Here is a 19858-nt window from a genome sequence, read left to right on the forward strand (position 1 = left end):
CCTAAGATAGGAAATATCATCATTAGCCCACGTCATCAACTCATAAATTAGTGTTGCAAAGTTTTTTTATCACATAATTAGCATGATTCTCTAAACTCCTGCATTATTCAAGGACTGCAACAGTTTGTGAGTTACAAGAGATAGTGGCACAGATACGATACAACTGGAGAAGTGTGCTGTAAAATCAGGGACAGTTCATAGGGATGGGGTATGTCCATATGAGGAAGGTTTCAGGACAATAATTGGTGGTACACTAGATTATACTAGGGAGAATTTCTGAATGTGACTTTGGAGAGACTGAAAAAAGTTACTAGAGCAAAAGTCTAGCATTGTGATGCAGTTTATGAAGAATAAGAAATAAGAAACTAATGTCTCACATGAATGACTGACTAATCTTCTGTGATTTACAAGGGCTGGAAAAATATAAAATAATACATTGGAGATACATTACTAAGGTGAAGCGGGATGGGGTGACCAACCTTATCCTACCTTGCTAATGTGTGATGACCCCTGACCATAACCCTTCATCGACCATAAACATAATATTGCATTAAACAATACACTTTCTATAAGACTACCACTTCTGAAGGCAGCTTGGACACTCAACAAGCATGCATGCACAACCTTGCTGCAGTATATGTAAATGGTGATGGAAGAAGTATTTTACCTCTAAAATATAACTTTTTCAAAAATATTTAGACATATACTTCCGCTTTTGGTTCCTTACTCCTAAATGTGTGGTCTGTTACCAATCATTAGGGACTGACGTCACTAAATAATGACATTATGTTCTATGCGCTTGTGTTTTGCACTAGTAAAGGCCTTATTGGAGATTACAGCCATCAGCATCTTCTTTCTTTATTACAAATAATGACATACATTTGAGTTTCCGAGTTTCTAGTTTTATAAGAGCAATATTTAAAATATGTTCCTATTTTTGACCCTTTGTGCACCTTTTATTTTAACTTAGATGTCTTGAGCTAAGAGGTCATGAGATACACAAACCTCCATAACTACTGCTGCCACTGTTTCAGTGATCGTACTGTCTCTCACCCTGTCTCTCTCTCTCTCTCTCTCATGCACAAGCACTGCTTTCATGCATACAGCATGCATACACTGTCTCACACACACACACACACACACACACACACACACACACACACACACACACACACACACACACACACGCACACAAACACACACATACACACACACACACACACACACACACACACACACACACACACACACACACACACACACACACACACACACAAAATCCTAAACCTATTCCCTTATCAGACCCTTACTTAAACACTAACCCACACATACACTCGCACATGCACTAAATCCATCCCCTTACCTCATCCTTTCTCTAAACCTCACCCCCACACACTTGCATATACAGTAAATCTATCACCTTATTAGATGCTAACTCTTAACCCTAATCCATGCGTTCAAACAAAAACTCCAGACCTACTTAAAAGCTAGTTATCATTGTCAACCAAACAAATCACTCAGCCATTCACAAAAACGGGCCACTTGCACAAATGTCTCTAACTGCCTGGTTTGATTTTCAGACTGGATGCCTTTTGTGCAGAGTCTGCATTTCCTGTCAGTGTTCACCTGAGATTTTCTGGTTTCCTTTTATATGTGTGTGCATGTGTGAGTGTGTGTGTGTGTGTGTGTGTGTGTGTGTGTGTGTGTGTGTGTGTGTGTGTGTGTGTGTGTGTGTGTGTGTGTGTGTGTGTGTGTGTGTGTGTGTGTGTGTGTGTGTGTGTGTGTGTGCGCGTGCATTTGTGTCGGTGTATACACACACACATATGTATATATAAATATATATTTACACACACACACACACACGTATAAATATATATATATATATATATATATATATATATATATATATATATATATATATATATATATATATATATATATATATGTATACTCTTTTGCCCAGCAAAATTTTACAGTGTAAACTAACTGGCTACTGCTCAGTCTCACCTGCTCTCAGCTCTACTGTATGGCTCTCACATGTTCACCAATTTGCGTAAGACTGACCTCAATAATCTAGAAGCTTGCTACAACAGAATAGCCACATTCGCAACCAGTCAGCCAAACAGAACTCACCACTGCTCATCTCTCTCAGCTAAACTGGCTAGAAATACCTAACCTCCTATCCTTCAATCAACTCACCATAGTCCTTAAAGTTGTCCACTAACCCGACCAACACCCTGCTCTTGCTAACCTAGTACAACCCAGCCACAATGTCAAGCCCCTCAGATCCTCAGAAAAACTCATGCTACAAGTTACCCACTCCCACAACCTTCATGGGGACTGCCTATAATCCCCCAAGATGGCCAAGATGTGGAACACACTTCCTCAGCCCATCTCAAAAAACCCAAACTGCCAGGAATTCAAAAAACTACTAAAAGAATACTTAGCAAATCACTGGCTCTGTTCCTGCCACAATCCAGGCTAATTATTCACCCCTTACCGTTCCTCCCTCCCACAATGTTACTCACTCTTAAATCCTCTTAATCCTACTGTTTCTCACCTACTCAACATACTGCAAGCTTCTTTCGTACCTTTCCTTTCAACTGGACAACCAGTAATAATAATAATAATAATAATAATAATAATAATAATATAGGAGGACTCTCTGTTTAATAACATCTTCTCTCTTGCAAACACTGTATTCTCAACTAGCAGTAACTGTTTGTTGTAATTTCTGTTACTTCTCCTAAGCCAAGTACTGTCATTCTGTCAGCTAAATTCATGTACTTTAAATGTATAAATTCGAACTCTAACCATATTGTAATGAAGTTGTATACTAGCTTCTTATCTATGCCTGTAGCACCTGTAATAATATGCATTGTACTTAACTTCTTAATTGTTTTATTGTTCTATCTATTGGAGCTTTTCTCCCTGGGTCTTCTCTGAAAATGGGCTCCTGGTCCAGTTGGACACTACCCGGTTATCAAATGAAATAAATAAATAAATAAACATCTTCAGCAAAACTAAACTTACATATTGTAAAAAAGGGGTCTGACTCAAACCCTATTAGTGTGCCTCCTCAGCATATTAGCACTCTCTACCAACTACCATTCCTCCTGAGTAAGTGTGATTAACAGTCCTACAGGCCCAGACTCACTACACCAACAGTTACTAAGTCTGTCAATCTCCACAGCACCCACACTGGACCAGCAAACCTTAGATTTTTTCAGTTACTGATATCTTAATCTAAGTATATTACCATACAAAATCCAGAAACACTAAAGCACAAATGCATTTGGCTACATACTTTCCTTCATAAAATTTCTACCCAAAAAGTCAGTGGAAATATTCACCCAACACCTGGCCCCACACAACAGCAAAAGCAAAAATCGCACACTAACAGCACACTGTTAAATGAAACATTCGCTTTTCCTCCTCAACCCCCCAGTTCCAGCCTTCTCTTCCTAAACGTCAATCTTAGAAGCACATGCAATAAAATCCAAGACATACATGTCTGTATTGCCTCATATTCTCCAGATATAATCATAGCTACGGAAATGTGGCTGAAAAAAGGCATAAATAACAATGAAATTACTCCACCTGCTTTTAGTATAATTAGGCTTGACAGGGAAAAAAGTGGGCAGTCATAGATGGCATAGTCATCTGCAAGAATTCCCTAAATATAACTGCATATGCCCAAGAGATACCACAGTTTAATAATGTGGAACTCCTCATATCATGTCTAAAAATCAATAATATGAAAACATTTTGGTTAGCAGCCATATATACCTACCAGTTAAAAACATTACCACTGTAGAAAATATCCTAAACTGGATATCCCACCATATACAACATAGGTTTATAGGTAAGTACTAGGCTAGATGCCCTTGTGGACCATCTTAAGCCAAGACATTTTTCCTTTAGTGAGAATCAATTCCTGTACCTTTTGTGTGGGAGATTAATACTTAAACTATTATGCCAACCTCCAGTAATACTAGGAGACGTAAATATAGACTGGCAGATTATTAATAGCAACATCCCATCTGATTTTATAAACCTCTATGGCTTTACACAGTCAATTACATCAATTACTACAGTCCATGAAAGTACTATGAGGCAATCAACCTTAGACTGGATTCTTACTAACAGACCCAACAAAATTAGGGTAGCTGGTAGCCTTCCAGACAGCATAAGTGACCATCAATCTACTTATCATCTTCGAAGTTAAAATATCCAAGATAAGCATATAATTTACAAACAAGTTTGTAACTCAAAAAACTTTGACAAACACACTTTTATCAAATCCATAAGAGACTATAACTGTAAAGTACTAATTATATGCCCTTAGACTCTGCTGTCTCACACTTCAATGTGATATTCCTAAAATTTCTGAATAACTTTGCGCCAGTACATACTAAAAGAATCAAATCCAATCTTGGACAATGGCTAACAAGATAAACTAAGAGATTAATGCTACAGCATGACAAAGCCTGCAAAGAGTGGCTCAAAAACAGAACACAAAATACATTTTGACTTTTCAGGCAACTATGGAACAGGACAAAATACTAAATAAAACATGAGAAGCAAACATATTATAAAATCCTCCAAAATAAATATCAAAACAACCTAAAACTCTTCTGGGCATCCATAAGCAAACTTTTACATCCAGGCCAAATTACCACCCCCACCCTTACATCTAACAGTTAATACTGATTCAATTCCCACACAGTTTAACAACTATTTTGTACAGATTATATAGTCCCTTACAAATTAACACTTCCACTAACCTCTCAGTGCCAGCAGCCTTTGTTGAATATCATCAGCTATTTGACTTCAGCCAGTGCCTACATAAGCTAAAACCAATACTCTAGCTGCTGACCAACTTCCCTCAGATTACTTAAAAATGGATGCAGATGCAATTGCGTTTCCAGTCCCTACATTGATAAATAGATCTATATTCAAAAAAATATATCCCTTCCATGTGAAATAATCCATTATTATACTTTTATACAAAGGTGGTACATCTACAAAGTTTAATAACTACAGACCCATTGCAATCCTTTCCCCTATCAAAATACTTCAAAACTGTATTCATATGCAGTTTCTACATCACCTAAATTTGAATAATCTTATCTTGGAAACACAGTTTAAGACCCACCACAGCACAACCACTGCCCTCCTTCATTTCACCAGCACTATAAACTAGCATAGGAACAATCGTAACCCAGTGTCAACTGTGTTCCTAGACTTATCCATAACTTTCAACACTGTATCACACCAACATTTACTTGCTGAAGTCACTTCTTTAGGCCTCTCTCAATCCTCCCTTATATGGTTCCTTAGTTATCTATCTGGAAGGCAACAAACAGTCAAATGGCAACAGGACCTCTCTTCCAATTATCATAGGTGTCCCTCAGGGCTCTATACTAGGACCCCTTCTTTTTAATATTTTTAAAAACAAACTTCACACTGCCTTACACCAAGCAGATATAGTACAATATACAGATGATTCATCTTTAATATGTACAACCTCAACAATATCCAACCTAGAGGAAATCACCCAAATTTCTTTCTCTTCAATCAAAACCTGGCTGAAAATTCAAACCTACTTCTTAATCGAAATTAATCAAAATTGATAATCTTCACCCCAAAATATTATCCCTATCAAATACAGTCTTTCTTAGTTATATCAGTAAATAATACTAAAAATTACATACTTAATTACTGGCCAATTTTATACATGACAATCATAAATATTATCAACATATTCTTCAAACAATTAAAAAGACCCACCAGAAACTCGGCTGCCTTTATAAGGTAAAACAGTACCTTTCAGACCCAGCAAGAAAAATTCTAGCCTCATCCTATTTGCTTCTAACCCTCTTATATGCCTCATCTATCCTTACAAACCTAAGTTCTATACCAAATTTCAAACTAGTCTCTTGTTGTAACACAGTAACTAAATTTGCTACCAACACTGCACACCGAGCTCACCACTGCCAAGCCTTAGGGCAACAATATAACACACTCTCAACTAGTTATGGCATACAAACTGATATATTTTCCTAATCAGTGACCTGGATTAAAACATATTATTGTCCTACATCCCCACAATGCACCTCCTTTCTAGAGATACATTTTTACTAATCACTACTAAGGCAAATGATTAATTTGGGGGCTCATTATACTCCTCTTCAATCTCCAGGCTCTGGAACACCATCCCTACACAACTACAAATGATTAACAAACTTCTAATCTATAAATTCCCGCTCAAACAATACCTTACCCAGCTTGGTTATGCTCATGTTCATCACCAGATTGAGACCTCTAGTGAAAGCACAAACTCATCTTTGCTTATCACAAACATTTTGCCCTCCTCTACTTGAATCATTACACTTCAAACAATTTTCCCTCCTGCATTTGAATTAATACATCGCTTTTCACACACCCCACTTAAACAACACTTTTTCTAACTGCCCCATCCACCTCTCAACCTTTCTTATTCATCCACTGTATACCTAAATTATAAACTTTCTACATACACCAGTTTGGAACAGGCAGCTTAAATGGGAACAATCCTATACCATGCTCTTTGACTTTTGCTATTACCGCTATTCTCCAATATAATACTAATATCTTTCATCCCTCCTACATTATTCTACAACTTACTTCAATTTATCTCTCAAACCCTTTACAAATCTATACAATAATAAAATCTCCCTTCCTACAAAATTCTATAACTATCTTCATTATGTATCTTAAACTGCTTGCAAACCTTTTTTTAATGAAATGAAAGGACATTTAACTTCTTTGCACTCATGTTTCCCTTCTGCACTGTCAGTCCATTTACTTCTGCAAGATTTAACATCTAGAACAACTACATAGACTTAAAATTGTTGATGTAAATATTTTACTGTATGTATATACATTTTTAATCATTCTTGTTGTTTCATGAGAAATATAACTGTTTTTCTATGAATTGTTTTGAAATTCACTTGTTAATATAAATGTACTGTGGTGGTATATTTTTCCTGGGGCCTCCACTGAAAATGGGCTCTGCCCAGTCAGACTTTTCCTGTCAACAAAGACAAATAAATAAAAATATCTATATATATATATATATATATATATATATATATATATATATATATATATATAGTTATATATATACATATGGTATATACACAAACACACACACACACACACACACACACACACACACACACACACACACACACTCACACACACACACACACACACACACACACACACACACACACACTTACACATATATATATATATATAGGTTCATAGGTAGGTACTAGGTAATTAGCCCTAAGGCCTATATAAGCCTAGCCAAAAAGTTACCCTATCTTTCGCCGCCTGGCTTTTTTAAGAAGACCCATATATATGGGTCTACTTAAAATTAAGCAAACTCACAAATATCAACAAAAACTTAAAGTATCTAAATACAAAATATTGACAAAATCTAACCACATCCAAAACTAATACTTTTGTCCTGTACCCCACACACCCTGCTAGTTATATATACCCTTAGCCAACTTTAGACACCAGCAATCCCTGTGGTTTCTGGCAGGCCCTTATTTCTGGCGAGCCCCCAAACACAGCAAGTTATCTTATCTTGATATTTTTGTAATATGTCTATCAAACCAACAAAATCTAGTATAGCAATCTTGTATATTTAATAAACTATGTGGGTAATAACTCTTATTTATATTGCCATTAAAAGTTGAAACTCAAAGTTATATCTAGTCATTATAACAGTGTTTTATCCAACAACAGCTTTCTCAATTCCATTAAATATTTTACCACTGACATAATGCCCTTGGCTTAGTTAAACCTTGCTGGTAGAAGAGGAGCCCTTAATCAGCCTTGACTGTCTGGGGACCCCGCAAAAGCTGCTGTTGTTTGCAGAAAATGAGGAGAAAAAATGTATTAATATCCTGATTATGCTCTTTAACCTGAACAGAGCTGTGATATGGCCTCTTTAGGATAAAGCTGATAATGAACATCATCAAGGTAAGCACTAGGGAGATCAGCAGCCAAGAGTGACTGATCTCAGTTCAAGCCTTGGATTTTAAGAAGAGCTCATGCTTCTGATCTTCAGGGATAGTTTTCTCTTTCAGGAAGTTTTACAAATACTGGCAGAACACCTGATACTGTAACTCCCAACTTCTTTGCTGAAGAATTCATCTCAATACCAATAATAGCTAAATAAAGGCTCAAAACTGGGAACAAGTTTTAAATATCACATTAATTCAATTAAAAAGTTAATAGAATAACATATTTTGCATCAACGTGTATTTTTTGGACAATAAGTATAAAACTCGGATGTCTGGATTTATTGACTGTAATCCTGAGTTATTTACAAGCAAATCAAACTTTTTATGAAGAATAGAGCAAAATTATGAGCGAAATCAGTGAAGGTCTGTGAATCAGGGACAATGACAGGTTTGCATTGCTTCTCATTGAGGTAAATAAAAGTGACTTACCCCTGCTTCTGTTTGATGACTGTTAAACAAAAGTCACTGATCTGCTGTGGTAGTACCAGTGTTATACAATGTATTGCTATTTGCTGAAATAAGTACAAAACTAATATTGCACTATGATTTATGCGTGCACGTGTGTGTGTGTGTGTGTGTGTGTGTGTGTGTGTGTGTGTGTGTGTGTGTATGTGTGTGTGTAAATGGTATCAGTGATTTTTATCTGTGCACACACCCAATAATGCCAGGACACATACATTATTCTTTTGGGAATCAGTAAATAATATAACTGACAAGTAATTATATTTCAAAAGTAAGGTGTACAGTATATCACAGGACATTCAGACACAGACCATCTAGGAAGGTGGGAGTCCCCACACCCCAGACTATATAAATGGATACAGGGGGCTACCTTAATCATCCACAAAAACTGTTTCTGGTTGGGGAAAAATGAGGAGAAAATGAGGAAAAAAAAGTTCTAATTTTCTAATAAAACTATTTAACCTGAACAGGCTGTGATATGACCCTGTTAGGATAAAGCTGATAATGGCCTCTGTTCTCCAATGCACCCATTCTAAAACTAATCCTGCTCAGATGTGTGTGAACAGAACAGAAAAATGCTACAGGTTGTGTGTGTGTGTGTGTGTGTGTGTGTGTGTGTGTGTGTGTGTGTGTGTGTGTGTGTGTGTGTGTGTGTGTGTGTGTGTGGTTATTACTTTAATTTTCATCATTGTCAAACTGTAGATTTCATTATAGCTTATGTTTGGTCCTATGATAGTTTGGTCATTGTTTCTCCCAGACCTCAGAGGTGTACAAAGAAGGTTACTATAGTTAGTGTAGGGGCAGTGTACTGTCTAGGAGCAACAAAGTAAAAACATTACTGAAATCATTATTTTTGTTTCACTTTCCTCACAATCACACTTCAGGTACATATGCAGGTAGCTGCCTTTGACAGTTTGAGTTGAAGAGTGAGGAGGCAGGCTATGTATATGCATCTATGTCAGCATTCACTTAAAACACATGACTGCGGCCATTTGAACCAGTGCTTTTATCCCAGTCTAACAGTAGAGGGATGCATAGGCGTTTTTTTTTTTGTGTGTGTGTGGGGGGGGGGTGGACTAGAGAGACAGGCAGCTCTCAAATAGGGCCTGTGTACACAGGCAACTGGCTTGTTAGTTTATTGTGAGCCACTATTTTCTCATCGTTGAACTTTAAGCTTTGGATATATCTTATGTCTTCCTTCAAAGAAAACAAAATAATACCGAAATTCTGTTCTTACTCATGTTTTTGTTTAGGTCGCCACTGGATTAAAAGGCTGCGAAAATGCTTTAAAATACGTCCCAGAACATCTGTATCCCTAAGGCTTCTCGGGCCCTGGCTTATTTGAGTTATTTCCTAAATGGCCTTTCTCTGCTATCTTGGTCAGGTAAGGTATGTTGAAAGAATGCAAGGAAAACTAAAGCTAAACTACAACACAGTTTACTTCCTTAATTATAATTTCTGTTCAAGCCATAATTGGATGACAAAGTTATATAAACTTTTGAGAACTGCCTGCCTCCCTACCTCCCCCCCCCCACACACACACACATACACAAAAAAAAACTGCCTATGCATCCCTCTAGTGTTAGACTGGGATGAAAGCATTGGTTCAAATGGCCAGAGAAAGAAAAAAAGAAACTTTAAAAAGCAGAGCATATAGGAAGAGTACAGCAAAATGTAATAAAAGGAAGAAAAAAAGAATGTGCATGATATGGGGAGCCCAAGATGTGGGTGGGGGACTAGGCAAGACTGGGGGGTATACATTGGGTGCCATTTAACCTAAATCCAGATCTGTAGATAGAGTTGATACAATGTATCTTCTCTGAAACTAAATGCCAGTAACTGTAAGTGTCTCCTTTGTGAGACAGGCCAACATAGTGTGGTACATAGGTCTGTTGTAATATAAGTGCATTGCAGCTACAGGTCAGTGTGTGTGTGTGTGTGTGTGTGTGTGTGTGTGTGTGTGTGTGTGTGTGTGTGTGTGTGTGTGTTACTCCTAAAAGTATGTAGCATGAACTAAAAGTTTGCTTCGGAAGGGTGGCAGTGATTGGGTGATACATAGACTGGAAGTGTGTAGGAGCCTCCAACTTGACATCTAGCGGGACCTTTAAAATGCTATACATATATGGTGTGTGTGTGTGTGTGTGTGTGTGTGTGTGTGTGTGTGTGTGTGTGTGTGTGTGTGTGTGTGTGTGTGTGTGTGTGTGTGTGTGTGTGTAAATATATTAGGCATGCTTTAACCATTTTCAGCTGAACAGTCAGGCCTTGGTGAAATTTCTGTATCTGTAATGCTCAGACCAGAAAGTCTCACCTGTTTTCTGTAAGGTATAAATATGGAATAGGCAATAATAACTATATCAAAAGGAACTGTTTTGCTGGGACGATGTAGCAGTGCAGTGATGTACAAGTGAAGTGTAATGGTTAGTTAACAACAAACATTTACTGCTGCAGCTGTGTGTTCCGCTACATTTCGTCACCTTTGTGAACTCCTTCACTTATAACTAATCCTCTCCTTACAGATAGTACCAGTATCTGCATATGGCCATCTGCTACCCTCTCCTCACTGAATTCACCCTCGCATTACAATGTGGGGCCAGTACCAGATGTCATCCTGTACATTTAGGAATTGTAATATAACATGTGCTCCTCCCCTGTGTACAACACATCCTGTTGGGGTGCACTTAATGTGGCAACAGTCATCCTTCTGTTTAGCACAGATGTGATTCCAGTTGGAAACAAGATTTTGCTTGTACCTGCCTTGTACACAACATATTCTGTAAGAAACCTGAGCCATACATAATGCTTCTTTATACTGCAAACTCTGATGCAGTGGGATAACTGCACTTATGTTTTTTTTTTTTCATTGCAAAGTTAAATTATAGCTTTATATGACTGGGTAACCTTCTGCGTTATGCTCAGCATGGTACTATATGCCATACAGAATAAGATTCTGCTTTGAAAAGAAAAGAGTACTTGACAGAAATGTTAACCACCTGAGCAAGCAGAATGCATTTATAGTCCTACACAGCTGGAGGACGGAAAGGAAAGAACAGAAGAAGAAAATGACTGTAGGCATTTTATGTCTATATTTAAACAGTAAAGTAAAATAATTAGTTGAGACTACTGACACTGTTATAATATGAAAAATATTTACAAGTAGTTTCAGATATTTAACTGCTTTATGCCCAAACCTATCTTACGGAACCTGCAAATAAAAATAAATGTTTGTGTATGTTAAATATTTCACACATTGTAACAATGAACAATCTAAATCAAAAATGGAATAGGCAAATTAAGGGCCAGTTAATATAGAATCAGTCCCCACTCTTACGCCATTAAATTTTGGGCAAAGCCAGTTAACTAGACTTACATTCTACATGCCCACCTGCAAAGGGTATCTCTGATGATTTGGCTTTACTTGCTTAAAAACAAATAATATATTTTTATTTGTTTAAGATGAATAACAGTGACAGAAGACAAATAAGGAGACATGGCCTCGTTGTTACTTCTACAAGGCATCACACATCTCTTAATGCTGGATAAACTAACTCATCAATCTGTTTTTACTGAGGCATCTTATTATAGTACTTACAAATATGCACTAAATCTCTTTGTAACAAGTATGATACATAGCTTTGACTCACAACGTCAAAACCTCTTTCTGAAATTATTCTTTTATAAAGAGCAATACATCCGACTAATATGTACTATTTTGTTTTTTTCTTCACAAGCAGAAAAAATTACCAGAAAAGTCATTGCATATTGAAAATATTACCAGGCATGAGTTTATTTTTTTTCAGGCAAATGTACAACTACACTGTAATAATGCAAAGAAATCTGAGCACAGAGGCTGCATATCTAATGTTTATAGCTTCCAGAATAAAAACAGAAATACATGAGGTTTAGAAATGTAGTTTGAGCAACTGTTCACAACTTACCTCTTTGTCCCTTAACACGGTAGTACAAAGTAACCGAGGTGAAAGAGAAATGCTGACTGAGTTTCTTTTTACCAGAGAGACACCATTTTTGAAAAGCCCACTGCACAATTAAAGAAAATGCACATTAATATTAAATCACTTTTTTTAAGTTTTTCTGCTGTCAGATTAAGCAAAAGAAATGTTCTTTGATAGCATATGTTACGACAGTTCAGCTACTAAAAAAAGTTTTCTAAAAACTGCATGTATCCTGTGAACAAGAATTCAGAGTTCAAAGGAAGTAATTATTAATGACTTGTTACAAATCGCAGTGGCAGCTGCAGTAGGCTGACATGACTAATCTTTTTCCTCCATCTCCTGCAGTGTCAGACAAAGGCTACTGGCTAACCAACGAAGTCTAAATCTCCGGGTGCCAAAATGTTTTTGTTCTGGCTTTTGATCATGTGTGACATGTTAGGATTTTCTTTAATAAACCTCCCAAAGTTCATCTTGTACCTGAACTTTTCATGTGTCGCTCCCATCTGAGTCCACCTGTCAGGCAGCTGGTAGATATAACCATGACCATGTTCTGTCCAGATGATGAGTTTGTTCGCAGCTAGAATCTCTCCCCCAGCCAAGCAATTGTCATTCCTGTTAACTTCATGGCACAGCAAGGAAAAATCACAGTAGTCATACACCTGAAAACAAGATGGACAAAAGTGAATAATGCAGAGGAATTGTATTACATTTTAGAAATAAAACATAAGTATTAAAGTGTAAGCAAAATGAATAAGAATATTAATATGTATATAAAGAGCTGTAGAAAGCAATTATCTGCAGTCCATCAACATCTGTATTCTATATGTTTTTCTAGGTTTTGGTAAGACTGAAAAAAAGAGATCATAGGACAATAAAACATACAGAAAGTATGTATATCTATCTAAATATATATATATATATATACATATATAGATATATATATATATGCACATGTGTATGTATTTGTGTGTATATATTATATATATATATATATATATATATATATATATATATATATATATATATATATATTATATATATATATATATATATATATATATATATATATATATATATATATATATATATATATATTATATATATATATATATATAGACAGATAGATAGATATGCTATTCTTATCTCTCACTGTGTGCACAGTGGATATATCTTAAAAAATACATTTTTATGAGTTGTGTTTCTTGATTATAACAGTTAATTAATTGTTCTTGTTTCACATTATTCCACAATGCAGCATCACTGAAAACCACGAGGCATTATCTAGGAATCTATGAACAGTACATAATTTATAGATTACTGTTTCATTAGTGCATTAAATAACTCATTGTTTAATGAGTAGACTCTAGATAAACACAGCAATCTGATTGAAAGGCCTTTGTAGTTCTGCATCCATAAACAGCCATTAAACAAGTAATAATTCCAAACTGGGTGGGAGGTAATGGGCATTACTAGATTGCCTAGAGGTCAATACTAAAGGCAGAGAGCCTCAATGCCCTATGGAGGGCCTTGTGTGGTCCACTATAACCCACCTCTGATGGTATGACACACACAAACACACACATACACACACACACACACACACACACACACACACACACACACACACACACACACACACACACACACACACACACACACACACACACTTTCACAAGTTCATCTATGTTATTTATATATGCATGCACACATTCACATTCTCTCTCTCGCTCGCTATTATATATGTGTGTATATATGTATATATATATATATATATATATATATATATATATATGTATATATATATATATATATATATATATGTGTGTGTGTGTGTGTGTGTATTTACCTATACTAACACTGTTAAAATGCCAGTTTTTGTGATATAAAAAAAAATGAGACGATGATAAATCATTTCAAAAAATTCCCACATTTAATGACCCATAACCTGTACAATTCAATTGAAAAACAAACAAATCTGTTAGGGGAAAAGATATAAAAAAATGTACAATAAGCTGGTTGTATAAGTGTGCACACCCTTAAACTAATACTTTGTTGAAGCACCTTTTGCTTTAATTACAGCATTCAGTCTTCTTGGGTATACGCCTGTCATCAATTAAAGAGAGACTCATTAACCCCAAATAAAGTTCAGCTGCCCTAGTAGGATTTTACTGACATTTACTCCGTTGCCTGCTACAGCTACAGCAAAAGCCCAGGTTCACAGAGAGCTTACAAAGCATCAAAAGGATCGCATTATTGAAAGGTATATTTATTTATTCTGGGGAGAAAGAAAAAGAGTCAATATCAAAGATATAACAGTCAACAATATGAGTCCCCAGCTTAAGGCCACTAGGAGTTTATTAGCAGGATAGCATCAGGGTAGTGAAGGGACTTATGAATGGCTTGAGGTTGTGACAGTGATAATGAATCTAGTTAACAGGTAGAAAAGGGTGGAGAACTGATTTAATGGTGTTGTTAATATGGTCATCAAAGATGGTTATCAATAGTTACACCTAATAGGTAGTGAAGAAAGGAGCTGTTAAGAAGGAGGAGTGTTCCATAAACCATTTTTTGAATCATCAGCATAGTGAATGCAGATGGCTTGGGGTCATTGATAAAGAAAGACCTAAGACTGAGCCTTGTGGAACCCCAATGTTTACTGGGAGTAAGGAAGAAAGATTGTTGTCCCATAGCACTGCTTGTTGCCTGTTTTGGAGATAACTCCCATAGAAGTGCTTGTGAACCAAGAGAATAGAGATTTAGTTTGACAAGGAGTATATGGCTTTGACAGGTCTAGGAATAGTGCTGATGAGAAAAGATTATTGTTCCTTTTATTATTTATAGCATCAGAGAAGGAAAGGAGGGCAGTTGTGAGAAGATCTAAAACCAAGAAAGAATTTGGTGGAATGTTTTGTATTGTTTGTTTGCAGAAGGTTGTTAAGTAGTTGTTTGTGTATTTCATAATCTTATATAATAGAATAGTAAGGGGATAGAAGGAAAGTTATTCGACTGAGTAGTTGTAGGTAGAGAGTTTTGGAAGAGGAATTATATGAGATATATGGAGGAATTTTTCCTTCAGAATAGTTAGATTAATAAGTATGGATATGGGGATAGGGATAGCTTCTAGCAGCGCAGCAATTTGTGGTATTCTGATGGAGTTGGTCCGCAGATGGGGTGCAAGGTTTAAGTTTTTGAAAAGAAGGTACATACAAATTAGATATATTTTGATATATTTTGATTTTTGGTTTTTTTGAAGTAGAGTAGAAAGTATTTCGGTAGGGGGTGACTTTGAGATTAGATTTATAGATAATGGCAATGCCTATTATCTTCCATAGATAATGGCAATTCTTCCTCAGGTTTATATTAAGTTCTAGAGGGTTAATTAAAGAGCCTTGGTAGAGGTTTTCGGGAAGGGGGTTTTTTAGGTTAATGAGTGTTGTAAGGTGGAATGAGGAATGAGTGTAGCAGGTGAGTAATTAGAAGGTGGTGAGTATATTTATTTAATAATATTAAGGTGATGAGTTATTAGAGAGTTGTAGTTGAGGGTTGAGATATTGTTGTTGTGAGAAAGTAGAATGTTAAGATTAAAGAAATAGGTAGTTGGGGGGAGGGTTAGGATAGTAGGAGATTAATAGTAGGGATCCAAATGGAATGGTGGGAATGTAAATTGAGTTATAAGTATTCTTTTTGTTTAAGTAAAATGACACAATTTTTTTTTCTGTGTTTTTGTGGTAGTTTGGTAGTAGATAACAGTGAGTGTGTTTTGTGAAATTGGTTGATTGAGTGTGAAGGAAAGAAGAGGTTGAGAAAGTGATTTTGTTTTGTGTAAAGGAGAGATGTAAAGAGAAAGGATATAATAAGGTGATATGGGTAGGTAGGTGTAAAAAGTAAAATATATGGATATAGGATATAAAAAAAAAAGTAAGAGGAGACATAGTAAAGGGTGGGTAAGTAACAGGTGATAGTAGCTTGTGATAGAATAGAAGTTGAGAAATAAGTAGAGATGAGAGCATTTTTACAAGAAGGAGAGAGTGAAAAAGAGAAGAAAGGAAAAGAAAAAAGGCAAAAAAGAAATAGGCATAGTTATAGTTAGGTACTATATAAGTATATAGAATAGAAGCAAAAAAAGGCAAGAAAAAAAAAAAAAAAAGGAAAAAAAAAAAAGAAAAAATAAAGAATGAAATGAAATGGGATGAGTGAGGGAGAGAGAGATATAGAGATAGTATTTGGACGGGTGGTGGAGAGGAGGAGAGATAAGATAGATAAAGGGATATAGGTTAGGAGTAAAGGAAGAAGGTTGGGGATTGGTGAGAGAAATAGGGGGTGGCTGGTGAGTGGTAATATGTAGGACCCCCTGGGGTGGGTGGGGTGACAATCAGTGAGCAGCAGGACACAGGGAGTAGCTGGTAGCAAAGCAGAATGGGGGGAGTGCTAAAAGTTATGGTAGTTAGGAGAAAAGAGGGTATAGCCTAGAAACAGAAAGTAAGGTAGAAGGTAATAGACATGGAGTGAAAAGGAGAGATGACAAAGGAAGTTCTATGTGCAGAGACTAGTAGGCAAAAATGGAAGTAGTGGCAGGAGAAGAAACCACAATCTTCCAGAAGGCTAAAACTGGCTGCTGGCTTTCTGGACCCAGAGGCAAAAAGGTGTAATTACAAAATGGTACAGTCAGGTGGGAGCACAGGGCAGCAGAAAATAGTGGATGGTCACTTAGGTAAGGCTTGAGGTGGTTCAAGGGTCCTTAGGAGCAGGCAAGTCCCTTAATACAAGGTTGAGGAGAGATTGCTAGGGGGGAAAAAAGGTAAGAAGAAGGGAATTAAAAAAGGAATACAGTTTCAAAAAAAAGACAGACCTAAGTATACAAATACAGAGAGGTAATTCACAATTCAACAGTTCTTTGAAAAACACATAGTATACATTTAAACTAACTTGCACTAAGATTGGGTTTAGTACTTCAGCTGAGCAAAAACAAACAGGCTGTAGAACTTGTTAAAGTATATTAATGCACAGGTAACAATTACTAGACTGTAATCACCTTTAGGAAGGACAATTACTCACAGGGTTGTATTAACTAAATTACTCTAAGATTAGGATTAGAACCTCAACCTAGCAGCAAAACAGACCCTAAAACATGTCAAAGTATATTAAAGCACAGTTACAAATTACTAATGTAAAGCAATTCTGTATAATAAAGGGTTATCTAACAAGATAAAACTTCTCCATGGAAGTTTACCAGATTCTGAGGAAGGAGGCAACTGCTGTGTATGTGGGTTTAGTTCCTAGGGAGTATTGACATACAGCAGCAAATATACTAAATACTTATTTCAAAAACTAAAATTATGCCAGGGAAATCCACAGTGTTATGAGATAGGTAGCCGTTAATGTGGTATATAAGTCAGGAGAAGGGTACAACAAAATTTCCACAGCATTAGATATACCATGGAACACAGTGAAAGTAATCATCAAAAAGTGAAGAAAATATGGGGCAACAGTGATGTTGCAAAGAACTGGACGTCCCTCCAAAATTGATGAAAAGAAAAGACAGAAACTGGTCAAGGAGGCTGCCAAGAGACCTACAGCAACACTGAAGCAGCTGCAGAAATTTCTGGCAAGCACTGGTTGTGTACTACTTGTGACAACAAGCTCCCGTATTCTCCATATGTCTGGCTTATGGGGTAGGGTTGCAAGATTGAATCCTTTTCTTACACAGAAAATAATCCAGGCCTGGCTAAAATTTTCAAAACAATACATCAAGTCACCCAAAAGCATTTGCTAAAATGTGTTATGGTCTGATGAGACCAAGTTTGAACTTTGGCCACAATTCCAAAAGGTACATTTGGAGCAAAAATAGCACTTTGCATCACCAAAAGATCACCATCCCTACGGTGAAGCATGGTGGTGGCAGTATCATGCTTTCAGGTTGCTTTTCTTCAGCTGGAACTGGGGCTTTAGTCAAGGTGGAAGGAATTATGAACAGTTCCAAATAACAGTCACTTTTGGCCCATAATCTTCAGGCATCTGCTAGAAAGCTGAAGAAGAAGAGACATTTCACCTTTCAACATGACAATGACCCCAAGCATACATCCAAATCAACAAAGGAATGGCTTCACTAGAAGAAAATTAAAGTTTTGGAATGGCCCAGCCCAGACCTAAATCCAGTAGAAAATCTGTGGGGTGACTGGAAGAGGGCTGTGCACAAGAAATGCCCTCACAACCTGACAGATTTGGAGTGCTTTTGCAAGGAAGAGTGGGCAAATATTGTCAAGTCAAAATGTGCCATGCTGATAGACTCCTACCCAAGAAGACTGAATGCTCTAATTATATCAAAAGCTACTTTAACAAAGTATTAGTTTAAGGGTATGCACACTTATGCAACCAGGTTATTGCATGTTTTTTATTTTTTATATTTTTTCCCCTGACTGATTTGTTTTTCAATTAAATTGTACAGCTTGTAGGTCATATTAGAGGTGGGAAAAGTTTTGAAATGATTTATTGTAGTCTAATTTTTTATATCACAAAAAACTGGCATTTTAACAGAGGTGTATAAACTTTTTATATCCACTGTACTATCTGAAATAGTTCCTCTGTTAGAACTGTAATATTGATTTACAGAGATATTTAATTCAAGAAATGTGCTGCATTTTAAAAGAGTGTCATACACCACTTTCCCTTCCTGAATTATGTGTGTGCATTTGGCTTACTAGAACTTTAAGGGATACATTGTAGTTATCCATTTTTGTTGTAACCACTGCTCAGAAATACTAAATAAAATACTTCCTTCGGGTGTAGTCAGTCTGAACATGCTAAAAAGCCTCATCTCTTACTGATTGCTCTTGACTAGTAAGGTCTGCAACTGATTGCTCTCAACTAGTAAGGTCTGCAATAGGTACTTGTGAGCTGGTAGCTCTATGTGTGCTCTCCGTCACATATTCAAAAAGGCAAGTGCTTCAACTCCCTTAACTATTTAGCCCTCTCAAACACCCTATCGTGTAACACATTATAGCCCTACTGGAACCCTAACTCTGACCCTAAAACTCCCCTCTTGATCCATCCATTCACCCACAACTCTTTTCTCCCATTTTTTCATATGGACTCAGGGTGTCACTTCAACAGTGACAATCCCACTAAACCTGAAATATCCATCTTGCTCTCTAACCCTAAGATTCCCTTCTCAAACGCTAACCCTAACCCCCCCTTTATTTATTTTAACCCCATCCTTTATTTCTATTTATTTATTTAACTACATTTGTTTACTTGGGGTAGTGCGTTGACTTCATTGAATGAGTTGCAGGCACAGCTCGGGTGAATAGGATCATGCAAGATCTGTACAAAACATATTTACATATACAAGGATATGCTAAAACA

The 19858-nt window shown here is 36.6% G+C and overlaps 1 protein-coding gene across 1 annotated transcript in view; it reads right to left on the reverse strand.

The window, feature by feature from the left end:
* The window catches only part of WDR72 (WD repeat domain 72), a 2139079-nt gene that overhangs the window by 1618885 nt on the left and 500336 nt on the right, over positions 1-19858 (reverse strand). Inside the window, exons 8-9 of the mRNA XM_044078940.1 lie at positions 12974-13155; positions 12482-12581 (exon numbers count right to left, since the gene is read on the reverse strand). Of these exons, the coding sequence (XP_043934875.1) occupies positions 12482-12581; positions 12974-13155 (282 nt within the window). The remainder of the gene's footprint in view (positions 1-12481; positions 12582-12973; positions 13156-19858) is intronic.

This window comes from Protopterus annectens, chromosome 7.part1 (genome assembly GCF_019279795.1).
Source record: "Protopterus annectens isolate FY-2018-M chromosome 7.part1, PAN1.0, whole genome shotgun sequence".
In the NCBI taxonomy this organism is placed as follows: Eukaryota; Metazoa; Chordata; order Ceratodontiformes; family Protopteridae; genus Protopterus; species Protopterus annectens.